General features: G+C 35.6%; 1 protein-coding gene across 10 annotated transcripts in view; it reads right to left on the reverse strand.

Moving 5' to 3' along the window:
- The window catches only part of CACNB2 (calcium voltage-gated channel auxiliary subunit beta 2), a 238,149-nt gene that overhangs the window by 15,532 nt on the left and 206,089 nt on the right, over positions 1-16,528 (reverse strand). For all 10 annotated transcript variants that reach the window (XM_079301733.1, XM_079301731.1, XM_079301732.1 and 7 more), the window contains 4 exons: positions 13,689-13,822; positions 10,189-10,269; positions 9,873-9,931; positions 6,797-6,906 (listed from right to left, as the gene is read on the reverse strand). In XM_079301733.1, the coding sequence (XP_079157859.1) occupies positions 6,797-6,906; positions 9,873-9,931; positions 10,189-10,269; positions 13,689-13,822 (384 nt within the window). The remainder of the gene's footprint in view (positions 1-6,796; positions 6,907-9,872; positions 9,932-10,188; positions 10,270-13,688; positions 13,823-16,528) is intronic.

The raw sequence follows: 16,528 nt of genomic DNA on the forward strand, positions 1-16,528 counted from the left end.
TCACTGCTATTTCTTCAAGCATTTATATTTAATTTTCAGAAGACAAAACTTAGGGTTGTCAATCTAATGATGTGAATGGAAGCTCTATACACTTTTTAGAGACAGCCTTTCAAAGGTAGGTGCTCAACTGCACATGCAAACTGGGTGTGTGTAATGCCTGACAGGTTACTGCATATGCACGTGGAAAGCAAATAAACAGACTCCCAGGCACGTGATGGCAATCGATTTACCATGAACACAATGACACATTTTACATCCACGGTCACACGTCTGTGTCAGAACACACAGATTAGGTACACACACCTCAGAAATAAGGAATACCTAATCTGTAGTGTTTACTTGTCAATGTCAACTCTATTTTCAGAATAACTCGAAAATAAATAAGGAAAACCAGCAAGATTTTCTGAAAGAAAGACTTAGCAACATAGTACAGCATCGACTTTTGTCTGTCAGTGAGCCAGATGCAAGAAACAAATGGTGGTTCTGTCAGGTACAATAAAGCACTGAACACAAAACAGCAGGAAAAGTAATTTGCAAGCTTGTATACATACCTAAAACATCTGGAAAGGGAGAGCATTAATGAAGCAAAGAATGGAAAAAGCCAACACAATCAGGTTTTGTACAAAGCATACAGCATGAGGTAAGGTTATAACAAGTGTAACATACACAGAAAAAGGTCTGGGTTCTTTTGACAAAGAAATGCAGCAAAAGCACAAAGCTGGTTCAGTTTCTGCAAATGGCATATGTCCATATAAAAATTTAACTAAGCCAGTTTGGGCTGATTTTCATATGAATAAGATTTAACCACATACTCTACCTTCTAGGAGAAAAAATCTGTTCAAAACTACAGATTTCTTCTAGGCTTTTAAAGAAATTTGACCTTTCCTTCAATTTACTTCTAATATCTCATGTATTAAAACATGTAACAATATTGACAAGCAAACATTTCTCTTACATCAAAACAAGCTTAATTAGAGAGTGTCCTGTCTCAAACCATGACAGAGAGGAATAAGACTGTACTATCCACCTGAATCTGTAGGAGTCAGATACAATGTTAAAAAAGTTCTTGAGAACATTAATTTTATACTAGATATTCAGTGGCAGCATTGGTTTCCAATGAGTCAAATCCCAAGTCTATTTTTAACTGATTCCATTACAAAAGCAAACTGTCAGTCGATTGGTGTGTGTACCACTACAAACTGAGTGAGAATCCCTTATAATCTTGTAAATCCAGTTCCTCGTGGCTATTCCCATTTCTGATTATCACATTATTGGTGTATGTTCTCTTTAAAATTAATTCTGGTTTATCTATTAAATAATTCCAAGGAATGGTGCTCACTTCACAGTTTTCTGTGCTATGTACAACACTGCAGCCCCATACAGGGTGATAAGGTAAGAGTTCTCAAAAAGAGGTGCATTTATTACTCAGAGAAAAGTATTTGGTATTAATATATCAAGCACCCTTGTACTACCTTAAGTAGTTGATGGCACACATATTAAAATGTAGAATTCAATTCTTGCTAACTATTAACATATAATAGTTAAAAAATAAAATATTTTCTGAAGTCTAAGAAATAGCCTTCTCTTCTGCAGTTTCAATTGCTGCTCACAAATGTGATCATAAGCGAGGGGTGAACGGCCTGGCTGCATGAGGCACCACTACATAAAGTGTGATAGGTAAAAAAATAGCTTTCCATTGAGTCTGGAAGGAAGGAGGGATCTGGATTAACATAAAGCAGTTCTGGGGAGCTATATTTGCTATATCTGTTATATAGCAAATGTATATATATAAAAATAATAAAGAATAAATTATATATATTTGCAAAAATACATTTTAAAATTATATCAGATGTAGGAATAAACCACATCTCTGTCCATGTGCCAATGACACAAGGAGGAGACAGAACAGAGCAATTCATCTCCCCACATCTTGTAGCTGTGCAGCCAGGAGACCCTTTCAGAGCAAACCAAACCAAGCCAACAAAAAATACTGTTTTTCATTAATAAGAACAAATTTTTATTATGATAAATACCAGTGTTAAATACATAGGCCAGAACTAAGTCATTGCGGATAGTCTGGACAAAAAAAAAAAAAAACAAAAAAACCAAATAAAACCCCAAGCAAACAAAGAAAAAAAACCCCAACAACAACAAAAAAAACACCCAGAACAAATTTAGTGTTTACTTAAATTCTGGGGTTTTTTCCCCTTCCTTCTCCACCCTACAATTTCCACAACCCCCCTCCTTCAATGAAAAGACCCTATTATTATAATTGTATAGAAAGGGAAATGTAGGTAGAGAAAAAAATTCATTTTCCAGGAGTCTGAGCAGACCTGCAGCAGATACTAGAAAAGAACTAATGTGATGGGAGTTCTTATTTAATGATGTATCTATAAAAATTGTATTAGTAGAGAATACTATTGGCTGCAAAGCTAATGCTAATAAAATACAAAATGCCAAAATTGCTCTCCTAAACCAAATCTTTTGAGATCTGTATTATAAGAGAGCACATTCAGGAACAAGTCATATAGTTGTTCCTTTAGGGCTGCTGTCTCATCCAGTATGCAGCTCCACACTGTCAACTTATAAGAAGCCATTGAATAATTTACTTTCTCTTCATTGTCAAATACGTGTTTCACATCTCATTTAGAACACATGGCTCTAATCCTTCTCTGAAAACAGAATGCATAAAATATTTATGGGCTATTTTGTGGAGCTTACTTTGGTGGTATATGCAAAAAAAAAGATTTTTCCCTTTATACATCTCACTTAGGTGAGAAGCTGGAATTATTTGTATATTCCAAAGAGAAAACAGAATTACAAAGAATAATCACAAGTAATGAATAATTTGGGGGAGATTAATTTTCAGAAATGTAGTATCTGATTCTTCAGAGTAATTACCAGTAGAAATTATATTCATAATAGAAATACAGGAAATCCTGATTCCTAGGGATTCTTTCTTCGAAAATGGAACATAACCTTGAAGCTTCTTTTAGAAATCAGTACTAAGACTCAGGACATTCCTGATGCTGCTCTGTAGTGTCAGTACAGACTATCAGTACTGATCTGAGAGAAGCAAAAAATTATTTGAGCTAGACAGGGAATGAAAAGAATACCTCCCCAGTTAAATGCCTGCAAAGAGCAGACCCTAAAATAAGAGAACTTCTGGGGAATGAGGATCCACAAGGCTGATATTTTACAAGGTACCCAAGAGGAGCTCCAGTAGCCCATAAAGGACTGCCTGCTTTCCATCCCCCTTCTCCAAGTCAGTACATTACCATGCAATATGCTGATTCTGATGGTATACACTATTATTTGACAGCTCCAAAGCTTGAACTTCTGTTTCAGCTACAACATTCAGTATTTCTACAAAAGATGCATGAAGCATATGAAGGACACTGGGAAAAAATAGCCATCTTCATAAAGTCTGTAAATAAACTAATCCAGTACTGTACAGCAGTTCTGTATCAGAAGCAGCAAAAGCCAATATTGCACTGGGGAAAATCCACTGCATCCAATTCCCCACATTATTTTTGTACATTTTTCAAAAATATTAAGGCAGAGGATCGGTGGTAGTCTATAAATATTTGACCAAAGATTGGATCACAGCATACATTACCTAAAGATACTAAAATGCTGTAAGCCTTCTTATTATAACTTCTTACCTTTATTTTGCATTACTTGAATTTGTAAAACTAATAATATTATTTTCATAGGATATTTTATTGACTTACAGCAAATTCATCACACAAACTGAAAAAAAAAATCACTCTATAGTGTGATATTGCCACTCACCTCTTCTACTTCAGCCACCTAAATACACACAGTGTTGTGTTGTCACCCACCAGCAGACTACAATGATTTTTGATTCTGACTCTTATTTCTGCCTTGGGGTGCATTGCAGGTAGGCAAGGGAACAGGCTGTAACATGCCTTGTACTTGTTTCTTTTGCATTCTACAAGGGTTTTCCCACTGTCATACAAAAGCAGCTACCTTTTCTGACTCTAGCTTATTTTATCTCAGTTTTCCTCCCAAGACTGCTGCCACATCATTTTCCTCCCTGACTTCCTGTCTTATTTCTGTCCTCCCATGGTTTATCCCATGCCTAGAGCACAGACCTGGAGGTGCTTTATCATGGATTTAACTATCCCAACTCCTCCTCCACAATCCCAACCTTTTCCAGAGGGGATTTTCACTACTTGCCTTCCTGCCTTAGCCTGGCCAGATCACCTCCAGGTGATCACCTTTAAAGCAAATGACTTTTTATTCTAAACATCCTCCATGCTGTGCAGCAAAGGAGGGATTGAAAATTTAATGATGAGCATCTTTTCACCTCAGTTCTGCTTGGCTACCCTGATTCAGTCTGCTGGGAGGCAGGTTCTGCTCAGCATCATTGCTGGACCTTGCCAAGGAAAGCTGAGTCTTCAAGCAATTCAAATGCAAAGCTTGGCATGTGTTAATAGTAGCTTCTAATAATTTGGTCAAGATTTTTCATTATTTTCATAAAATTGCCCAGAAACATGTAACTGGAATTTTGTTCAGTTCACTACCCAATTTCAAAACCCTGACAGATTACTAGAACAATGGAAGCATTACAGCTTCTGAAAGAAAAGGGTTTGAGAATGTTTTAGCATACGTAAAATTAATTTTTGTCCTAACTTTATGCTAGAATGACTCAATTGTTCTGAGCAAAGATCAAAGTTATTTTATAAATTTAATTTTTAGAAAAATTTTATGCAACTGAAAACTGATAAGCAGCAGGAAATCTTAGTTAACAACGCCTGTTACAAAAACTAGAGAGACACATCTACCTGTCCATCCACTTATTTGCATAAATACATAAACATTGTCATCTTTGGGTGTTTCAAACTGAGGATCTGTCAGAACTCACATTTTAAATATCTTCATCTGAAAAAGTACCTTGACACAAAGAAAAAATGTTGATGCTCTCAAGAGTATGGTTCTACACAAGATAAAAATGTACAAGATTGGCCAGCATTTAATTTTTACTGATTTTTTTTTCCTGTATAGAATTTTGTGATAGGTATTTCATGTATATGAAAATATTTTAGCATAAGGAATGAATATATGCAGCTTTTACTGCTGCATATATTTGTACAGTATTGTAAAATTGCACAAGCTTTGCTGATGAGGCTGGAGATTTACTCATCATGATTCTGTTTGTTCCATGACTAGTTGACTTCTATACTTATTACCAATTTTCAGTCCTACTCAAAATAAGTGACACCTAATCTTTTCATTAGATTATTAAACAGTCTTTGGTGACAAGACTGAAATTCACGCAGAAGAATATTCTTGTGTGTAAAGATATTAATTATGTTGTTACAGTACATTGCATTTTGATATTTGAAAACACATAAAATAAGACACACTGGGAAGCTACAGACTACTTTCAAGCAAAAATTCACAGCCTCCATATGGCTGAAAGCGAAGGCTTTATGAAATAAATTTTCAAGAGAAGGAAGTAAAAATTTTTAAGGTGGAGAAGTTTATTCTAAAAAGTGCTAATATATTAGACAAGCCTTAAATATTCAGTCAGTTCTGGTGTTGTTGGATTTTTTTTTTTTTTTTTTTTGTTACAAAACTGATAAGAACTTATTTAATAGTTCTTGTTCCACAAAATTTTTCAATATTCAATGTTGTGCTCAGAGGAAACCAATCTCTCTCAAAGACTACTAAGAGGAACCTGCAGTTCTGGAAAAGCAGAAACATGGCTGGAGTATTCACCTGGGATCTAGCAAGTTCCCCTTTTTTTGGTATTTGATGGGGGCTTGTGCAGGATTTGTTACAGGTCTTTTGTCCCATATCTCACTCAAGCCTTACACAAGTATGTAGACTCCTGGCAGGATTCATCTTAGAATCATAGAATGTTTTGTACTGGAAGGGACCTTAAAGTTCCTCTAGCTCCAGCCCCCTGCCATGGACAGGGAACCTTTCCCTAGACTCTTGGCTGTCTCCAGGTGTCTCTACAGAGGGAATGAACCAGTGAGAGTAGCACAGTCCTGGATAAAATACATCTCACACTAGTGGAAAGGCAAAAACAGTCAGGAATTAAGGCTCCAAAATGACCACCTTTTCCTCCTATCTCTAGGACACCTTGGGACACCTTGGAAGCTCCAGTGCAGCCACCTGTACTGTAAATGGCTACATTTAATTAAAACTTCCCAGCTAAGCTTATTTTTCTCCCTGAGTAACAAATGTTTCATTATTGATACAACTGGAAAAGCTTCATTACAAGAAGACTCATGTATGATGATAGAAATTTAGGCAATGAATGTAGCTATACAGCTTTTTAAAAACATCTTCCTTTTTGCATCCTTCCTTTTTTTGTACCAACCTTATGTTTAGTTTAAACTGATACAAAATTCATAAACTGTGTACCTCAATAATTTGTCTCAGTAGCTATCACTACTAGTAATCTTATAAAAAATAATCCATATTATCAATAATATCCATATTATTCCAAGTTTTCGAAAACTGCCACTTCTATTTAACCAGAAGAACATGTCTTCAGATTTGATATGGATGGCTGCCTCTCCCCACTGAGACAAACAGCAAAACATGAAAACTGAGCATAAGCAGAATAAACCAAAATCAGACCTATAGGAAGTTTACCCGATAGTGACTTTAAAATGATTTCTAGCACCAGGATTTCTGAATTATGGGAACTGTGATTTTCTCAGAGCAGAGAGAAGGCTATTTTTAGCATACACATATGAAATGAGAGCAGCATACTTCACAGGAAGTTGTAGAAGGCATCAGTAGAGGTACTTACCCAGGCTTGACCTCGTGTTGGAGCGCTCTATGATCGCATGCTTACTGGGATTGTTTAACACTGAGCGTTTGGCAAGCGAGATGTCTGCTGTGACTCGTGTAATTGATATACTGCAAAATAAATACAGCAAAAGAGTACTCAACGTTATTTATCTTGCAGGGGTGTGGGGAGAATTATTGTTCAGCACTAGAAGATGGCTAAGACTACAGGAAAAGAAGTTCTCAGCAGCACAGTATGCTTCACCCAAAGTGAACAGAGAAAAAACTTTATCTAACTTTACTGCTACAATAACTACTGACAAATCTTCCTCCTACAGGTCCCTGAGGAGAGGGGAGGCAGGAGGAGGTCAGGGATTGTTGCAGAAGGTTGGACTTCCCTGGGATCTCCAGCTCTGGTGAGGATCTGACATTTCACAAGTGTCCCCAATATAACCAGGCTGGTTTCTCCTTTCCCTGACTTCTTGAATGGTACTGAATGATAACCTGGCTTACTTTAGCCATACCTGCCAGACATATAGGGATATGCAGTATTAAATGGTAAAGGTAACGCTCATCAGGGAAATTTGCCCAGCAATATAACTCAGGGGTTTTTTGTCTGCTTTGGTTTGGGTTTTTTGGCTTTTTTATTATTCAGTTTACTAGTATGTGTTTTTTTAACAGAGTGCAAGAGCTACCTATAATTTTCCAGAAAGATTCATGCTAGCAATATGCTAGCCACCTAAAAATAGGAACTATAACTTGAAGAAGCATATACTTGAAAAGTCTAGGTTGACTATCTGGCAGGTTCAGTTTTCTGTTAATGAGAAAAGATGAGCCAAGAAAGAAGTGGTTACTTTCACTTGTTTGCATTGACCTGCTACATAACCTTCTGCATATTCTTCTTCTTCCTAGGCAAACAATTACTTTGTTTTGTTTTACAGGGTCAAAGTGCACCCTTAAGTTCCTTTTCAAACTCCCTGGTCTAATGGGGTTTAGAGGTCACATTTTTCCAGTGCTGAGAGTTAAATCAGACTGATGATATTCCCTTGTTCTTCCTTGTAGGATTTTACTTGTAATTTAAAAGAGGAAATGGATTTGCTAAGAAGTAAAAGGGCTCCTCTCTAACAAGCACAGTCAGATGCTGTTTGGTTATCTGAAATGTAATCCAATAGGCCATTTCCCAATGAATTCAACATGTGTATGCATTTATCTAAAAAATGTAACAGAGCCAGAAGTGAATATGAAAAGAACAGAATTATGTGTGCAATACTGTTTATGATATAATTTTGGAAATCTAGGTGTGATTTAACTTAAGCTAAAAGCATAACCAAAGATTGTGATTTCTGGCACATCTCTTCACAGATAGCGCCATTTGTCTTAAAATTTAGTCAAACATGTTTATTGGGGTACTTATTGGTTTTCTTTATTTGCTAATGGAAGGACACTACAAACTTTTACAGCTTTTTGGTTTTTTGTGTTGATTTGGATTTTTTTCTGCCTTTCTTCCTACAGGCAATAGAAAATTTTTGCCTTTTAAAATGAAATTATGGTATAGTGAACAACGCTAGATTTATCAGTGTATCTATGAAAAATGCTATTTTTCATTTTAAGACTTTTTACCATCTTTCTGAGGACATTTGCATGTCTTTGAGAAACATCACATCAGGAAAACCAAGTCTGCTCTCAAAACAAAGGGAGTGTATGTTCATATCACCAAACAATTACAACAAGAGCAAGGACAGCAGTGTGGGAGCTGAAAGCAGTAGCAAATTTCTTCAGAACCTTAAGTAAAGATTCCAATTGCTACTGAAGTTTGGGATGCTACAAATCTGCAACTATAGATATAAATTTTATTTGGAATATTTCTGGATTCACCCTGCCACAGTTGGATCTACAACCAAAAATCTGACATAATCTAAAATACTTAAAAACATAAAGATGCAGTAATTTTCTTCTGCTTGCAACAAATATTTTGTTAACTTCCCATTTTGAAGGTGTGTTATCTAGAGTTTAGCAATACTGACTAATAAAAAGAGGGACTACTAAAGTGCTTAGGTATTGCTATCATTATTGTGACTGAGAAATTCCACCAGCTTAAACTACAATGCCTGATATTTTAAAGAACTAAAGCTATTGACAAAATACCTCAAGCTCCCTCTTCAAAGTTTTGACAGCAGCAGGACACACAGAATAGTGTTATGGACCTGTTCGCATCCAAACTAAATAGAACATTCCTTGAAGTTACAGATATAATTACAGGATCTTCTTGTTTTCACAATTTTTCCACCCACTGTCAACCCATTGTAACACATTAATCTGGAGCTTGATCCAACACCAATAAAATCATGTCTAGAGAATGCATCTGATATCTCTGCTCCATGGGTCTGTGATGTTGGAGTTACAAACCATGGCACTGCTTTTAGGGACAGACTATCATGTGACATCTAAACCACAGTAATGCCTGGAGGCTCAAATCCAAATCCCATTGTGCTACAGCCTAGTGTACTGCAATCACTTAGGTCAGAACCAAGAGAGTGCAGCCAATCTGCTGCCAAGGGTGACCATATTTCTGCCCAACCCCTTCATCCAAGTCCTTTTGAAACTTCCCACTACAGAGCCCAGAACTACTGTCAAAACAAGCTCCTATCTTGAGGGATCAAAAGTTTAACAATCCCATACACCAGATAGTCTGAATCCCGTATCACTCTTTCCAAGTTGGATGCCAAGTAAGAAGTAGAGCTGAGGAGGAACTGTGGCTCTTACCACTTTGCTCAAAACCTGGGAAGCACTGATGAGATATCACTTGAAAAATACTTAACTTTTTAATCTGTAGATAACTATCTAGCAATTTGGAGTGTGAACGTCACAGTCATCAAGAAGACATCCTTTTTTCCACTCTCAAGAAATGTATGCCCCAGAACACTTCCCACTGCAACACAGCCTCTGCACGCTCTGTCAAGAAAACTTCCAATCCACACTATAGTCCGCTGATCAAGGAATTAGCTGTCATTCCTAATTTTGTCCAATGCTATTATTTCTTAAAAATCTGGTGGGACCCAAATGGAACCTGAAGTATATTTGCATTGCAAAGTACTTACCGCCCTTCGAATCTATGTTTTAAAAAATCAAATAATGCTTTTTGCATCATATCTGTTACCTAGAATGGAAAAAAACAACATAATAATAACCACATAGTAAATTCATAATACTTATTTATAATATTATATAATAAAGCTCGTATCCGAACAACAGGATTGGAATGCAATTTATTCTTAATCTCAACTTTGACATGAAGTAAAATAGAAATAAGAAGCTATTTAATAAGAGTAGAAAATGTTGGATGCTATAAATTATTAAATACAAATGAAGCACAATATTTTGTCAAAAATGAAACCATTTACAACAATCAATTACCTCATATCCCTTCAGAGAAGGCCCCACTAAAACTACTGGTCGCATAGAAGGCACTACATCATAGGGAGGGATGTGCTCTGTCTGCAAAACAGAAAAAGTTTTCAGCATCACAGCACCTAGAGAAAGTGTTATACACTCTTTACAGTATTAGGAATTTGAATTTCCAGTAATGTCACAGGAATCTCAGATTCATTAACTTTTTCAAGAAACAGGTAGCACAAGATAAGGATATAAGAGGTTCAAAGGTTTACTTTGAAAAAAAACCCTTTTCTTTGACTTTAGGGTTTCTTACTGTTTTCATATTTATTCCGGATTGCTAAAAACTCTTATTCTGGGGCATGCATATTTCCCACCACACAATTCCTAACTGGGAAATTGAAAAGGTTATATCCAACAACTAATGAATTGAAATGGTTAATTTTACATCTGTGACATCTGTTTTCAACACAAATTTTATACAGGAAATTATGAAGGAGAAAAACTAAAAAAAAAAAAAAAGGGGGGGGATGAGAAAAGCATAATAAATCTTTTTTTTTTTTAATGTTCAGATCTGCCCACTGCTGAAAATACATTGTGACATCACTGCAAATTCCCATGCAGCACTCTGTCTGACATCCACATTTGCACCCACAATTCAATTACAAATTAAATCAAAATAATGACTGATCAAGTTAGTATTTCTAGAAAATTATCATAAGCAGAGCTTGGGATAGCATTTCTTCCACTTTGGGAAGTTCTTGTCACCACCCAAGAATGGATTCTGGTAGTACATATTTACCAAAATACTAACTGATGTATCATGCACAATTTCTAAAAATGTATTCTAACATACAGAGATAAAAAGATTGCCTCCTTTTAAGGATAGCAAAAAAAAATATATTATTACAATTCAAAATAAAAAAATTAAACTGTTGAGTTTAGTATTTTTTCTTCTCTACTAAGTAGCTGTTTAATATATATCACCATGAATGGGGTCTTATCAGAAAGAGTTTTTTGTTCACAAGTAAGGTTTTGGTTTATCATTGTCTTGGGAAAAAAAGATTGAAATTCAACCCCAAAAATGTGTGGGTGTTACAGAAAAAGAAATGCCAGATCTATTTTTCAAATGCTTACATAGTACAAATACATCAGTCAAGATCACAGAATACAGACATTGTACATTGTTCCAGAACTCAATGTATCCCAAGGTGTTTTGCAATAACATTAAAATAAGTATATACATTCCAAAACACAAACCCACAAAGACAGACATTTATACAGTGACAGCACACAATGCTACACAAGCAGCAGTCTAAAGCAGTCTAAAACACAGAAAACATTTTTGTGAATGTCCCTCGATGTAATTTATTTTTTATTACCTGTAGTTTCACAAGATAATTAATAACATGAGAATGAATACCAGTGCCCAAGGCATCATAAGCATGTGAAATTAATTATTTTTTCACAGTACAGAATCTGACTCAACACGTTTCAAAGCAAACCCCTGCAATTAGGCTGGGCCTGTATCCAAAAGCAGTCCTCCACTGTTCTTGGTAACATTTTTAATAATCTGATAAGCGTATTTGAGACAGATTCGAAGAAAAATTCATTACAGTCGTGCAAGTGCTTTTAGCATGAGTGCCCTGATGCAACAGATCTTTGTCTTAATGTGGCTGACTTAACCAAAGGCATTCATGCTAGAAGTTAACCAGCTATTTGACAATCAGGGCAAGCGCAGAAATCACCTTATTTGATGGAATATGGGGTATTTTTAAAATTCTGTTCTGTTGCAATGGGCATTTTTTCTCTAATCTTTACAACCTGAAATAATGAAGCTGTCAGCAGAAAATTGAGTAGAAGTTATCTAATGGAAGCATGAAAGTTCTCTTTAATTTAGCAGTAGAGAATGTAATATTTTCTAAGAGATTATCACTGAACTACACAGCTTTCATTGCAGATTCAAGTTCAAATATGAACTCAGAATAAAAACTGGCAGATTTGACCCTACGGCTTTTACTCAGTGGTTTGACTATGTAGATTACTTTGGGATGGCCATCCAGTACGTACTGTAAATGTCAGTATTACAAGCCCCACTAACACTAGTAATGATTCTGATATGGAAAAAAAGAGGCACTATAGAGTGAAAGAAAGACATGGGACTAACCCTCATCCAGGTCTAAGGTGGTTCATCTAGAGGCTGCATCTTTGAAAGATGCTTATGCAGACAGCATCCAATACATGTCAGCATGTCTTATTCTTCCTTATAATTTTTATCCAATTAAAAATATGATTAAGTAAGAAATTACTGTTGATTTCCACACCAGGCTTAACAGACCAAACTAAAACCAATAGTAGTGACGTTGGAAATGGGAAGGATTCAATACTATGTAAGAGAATTAAAGAAAAGAGAGACAGAAACAAAGATCTATTTATTAAACACGAGAGCATCCACAGCAGGGACAACAATGTCACTTGTCACTGTTTAAGCACTATAACAGTCTGTTATTACCTGTAGATTTAAGTGAGTGGTTAAAACCAAATGAATGAGAGCTATGAAGACTAAAGATTTTAAAACAAAAAAGTCAAAATGTGGTATTTCACTACATAATCTGGCTGCTACCTAATGTCTTGCTAACTTATTCCAGCAAAGGTCCTAGAAACATATTGCAGCTTTTAGCAACAGGATGCCAATTGCATAATTCTATAGTTATCTGGGTAATCTGTGGAGAGACATCAGCTCTCCTGGGAACCACAGTACCATTTCCAATAGCTGAGATACTAAAAAAGTCTCACTGATGGATGGCAAGAACATTTGGCTGATAATTTATACATGACAACAGAAAAAACTTGAAGTAAACTGTCAAAGTAAGTCTGAGGTTTTCCACTGGTCTTGTGCACTTGCGGACTTCGCATCTAGTCAATCAGAAGCTTATATACAGACTAAATTAAAAATACAACAAATTTGACAATTTGTTTCTTAAGTCCAAACTGAGTATTTGATAAGATTCCAATAATGATTTCAACAGACTGAGTAATAAAAAAAACCCAAACAAACTTGAGAAAGATATAGAAAGAATATACATGCACTAGAGAGGTGCATTATAATGCTAGAAATAATTTTCTCAAATATTACAAGGCCTTCTAAGTGTGTCCTGTTATTCCATCAAAAAGGATAAGTATGTAGCAGAGTTGCACAGACACACTGAACTTTTGCCTGTTTTCCTGTAATGAATCCACTATCAGCTCAGCACATCTCTTCATTCTTAATTCTAGAACAGCTGCATTGTTAATCTGGAGCCATAATGCTAATGATGCCAGTGGCAGGATAAACACAGGCGATGTCGATATACACTTACCGATTTCTGCTTCTGCTTAGCTACAGCAGCATGGAAAAGAAACAAAGAACAACAAAGCATGCATGTTATTGGCTTGTCAGAGGACGCAGACAGTTAACAGGACTAGAAATGCGACGCAGTGCAGGTGAACAGGTGGACAGATGGGAGCTTGGAAGGCGGTGTTACCTTCTTAAAGAAGGGCATTCTTTTCTCTTTGGAGTGGGGTGATGTTACACTGTTTGCACTGGGTTTGGGGGAGCGATGGTTTGCTGGAATATCATTTTCTTCTGCATCTAAGCCAGTGGCATCTATGTCTACAGCTATATACAGACAAACAATTCAGAATTATCAGATGACAGGGAAAGTAAAGATAGGTTAAAAAGGAAATTACAGGTAAAGAGAAATAAAACTGTCCAGAGAAATAAATAAATAAATAAATAAATAAATAAATAAATAAATAAATAAATAAATATTGTCAAAAAATTAAAAGTCAGTATGAGAAAAAGCTACAATAAAACAAAGGGGGAAAATTTAAAGGTGCAGTACATTAGGATTAGAAGACAGAAGGCAATCTGTAACAGCTAGTGTTAACATTTACAAAATATGGCCAAGTTTGTTCTTGTTACGCCAGTGTATAGCCAAAGTATTCACTGGAATAGATAAGACTTCCACCAATGTAAACAACAGAACTTGGCCAATAACATTTGGATTATTTTATAGCAATGAACACTAACTGAAAATGGGTATCATCAATTAAAATTTGAAATGTCACAACTGTGTCTATGGGAAATGAAGAAGTAGAAATAAAACTTCTGAAGGCAAAATCAGCCAAATATTGGTATAATGTTATCGACACTCATCTCAGGACGGACTACAACTGGCATTTTCAATGTCTTTAAATAAAAATGCATCACACTTATGAGATACATTTATTAGAAATAATTAAACACAGCTGTACTGATAGTGAAAATTAAAAAGAATGGATAGCAGAAGAAAGGAAATTTATCCCAGCTTGGCTCAGAGTCATGGATCCTATGTAAAGAGTGAGGATGTAGGCAGGGTAAAATGGAAGTGAATACAATAAACTGTTCCTGTTCAATCTCTACCAAAATAATATATACAAAAAAATGCTTATACCATAACCAAAACTATTTACCCTTTTTAGCAAGTAAATAATAATAGTTTCAACAGGAATCCTCACAGACTGAGTAATAAATACAAAATACAAAGCCATATTATCCTGAATGCTGAGTAGAACAGATACCTGCCAGCTACATCCAAAATAAAACAAAACCAAACAAAACCTTTCTTGTTTACAACAATCAATCCTGATCTTAAGTAGTGATTTAAACTTGTCGTCACAAAGCAAGTAGGTGCACAGAAGTGAACCATAAACATGTACAATACCACCCTTGTGTGAAGATCTTACCCACCTCTCCACTCCCTCTGGTAACACACACGTATCTTGCCATGCCATTATGTCAAACTAAGCCTAACCCTAAATAGATCTGTAAGCAGAATCATTTATATTGACTTTATCCAAACCCTTAATTAATCATTGTAAATTATTATGAAACAATCTTAGTGACCTGATTTCATCTGCTCCATGAGTGGGACATCAACTAATACAGTGGCATGTGCTTTAAATTATGTAACAAATAAACATTTCTGTCAAGCCTACGTGCAGTCACTGATGTAAGAGACACTTGGGGCAGTGATCTCTTTTTTTTTGCATAAAGTACATTCTCCCAGATCTAATCCACAGATCTAATGCCTTGATGCCTGACATTCCCTGAGTTACTGTGCCTTTGAGCCTGCCCTTCCCAGGAAAAACCCAGTGAGTAGATCCACGTCCTGTTTCTATAATCCTGCTCCTATATCAGCCACAGAAATCATGCAACATTTTCTTCTAGCAACACTATTCCTTCATCCTCTTTATAAGTATAAAAAGAACATATTATCTTTTCTTGAATACAGGCTAGCACAGATGCTGTAAATCACTCACAAGGAGACACATTAAAACTCCTTTGGTTTTATGTTCAACCAATACTGTCAGTAAAGAAAAATCAGTTACCTTAAGCTTTTCCTGTAAGAAAGAAATGCAGAATTTGATCCACTAGTTACCAATATCTCCTTTTTTTCCATTCTCAGCCTTCATACTATGAAACATCTCCTGTGATAGTTCTTTTGCTGTTAACTATCTTTAGTTCATTGGGTTTTTCAGTCACTTTAAGCATTATTCTTATCCAGTTTGGTGGCCCAACAGGACCGTATGGATTGTTTCCTATATCAATACTGATTATTTAAATAGATATGAGCCTCTCATTTGTTATTCAGTGGTTCTTCATCTCGTTCATGAGTTTGTTTTGTTTTAGTCTTTCTGTGACATGATTTTATTTTGAAAATCCCATCATTAACTCAAAGCAAAAAAATGAAATTAACTTATTCAGTTAGTATTCTTCAACTTATTACATAATTGACAAATTTTTAATTGATTATTCTTTCAAAGAGTGGAGTTGTGGGAATAACAATTGAGTTGTGCTTTAAAGTAATTTGAATTTTTGTTTTAGTCACAAACTATGCCTTTTTCACCTTTCTTAGGATGTCCTAAGCAAAAAATTATTGTAGACTCAAAATCTTGCAGTCACAGAAAAAACTAATGTGCACTATCCATACATATTTTCGAAACCTTCACTGTAACTGAATAAACCTTAATAGATTTTCTTCTTTCTCCAGGAAAACCAAAACCACGTGTTCTTGGAAGACAGTGTCTGAAGAAACAATTCAATGCAATGAAAATTAGAGGTTGGGTAGCAATCAGTCAGCTAATAATCAATGTGGTATCTGTGCTCTTGATTCTGAATTCTGTGCAACATTCTGGAAATATATTTACTGATCTTCAAGAGTTCTTTTGATAGCAAATAATATTACAGAATTTCAGATGCTCTAACTATAAGATTGCAACATAGGTCCAAGGACAATTTTATTACAAAAATGCAGTTGTTGAAAAAGTTGGCCCGAACAGT

This window comes from Erithacus rubecula (assembly GCF_903797595.1).
Source record: "Erithacus rubecula genome assembly, chromosome: 3".
NCBI lineage: Eukaryota > Metazoa > Chordata > Aves > Passeriformes > Muscicapidae > Erithacus > Erithacus rubecula.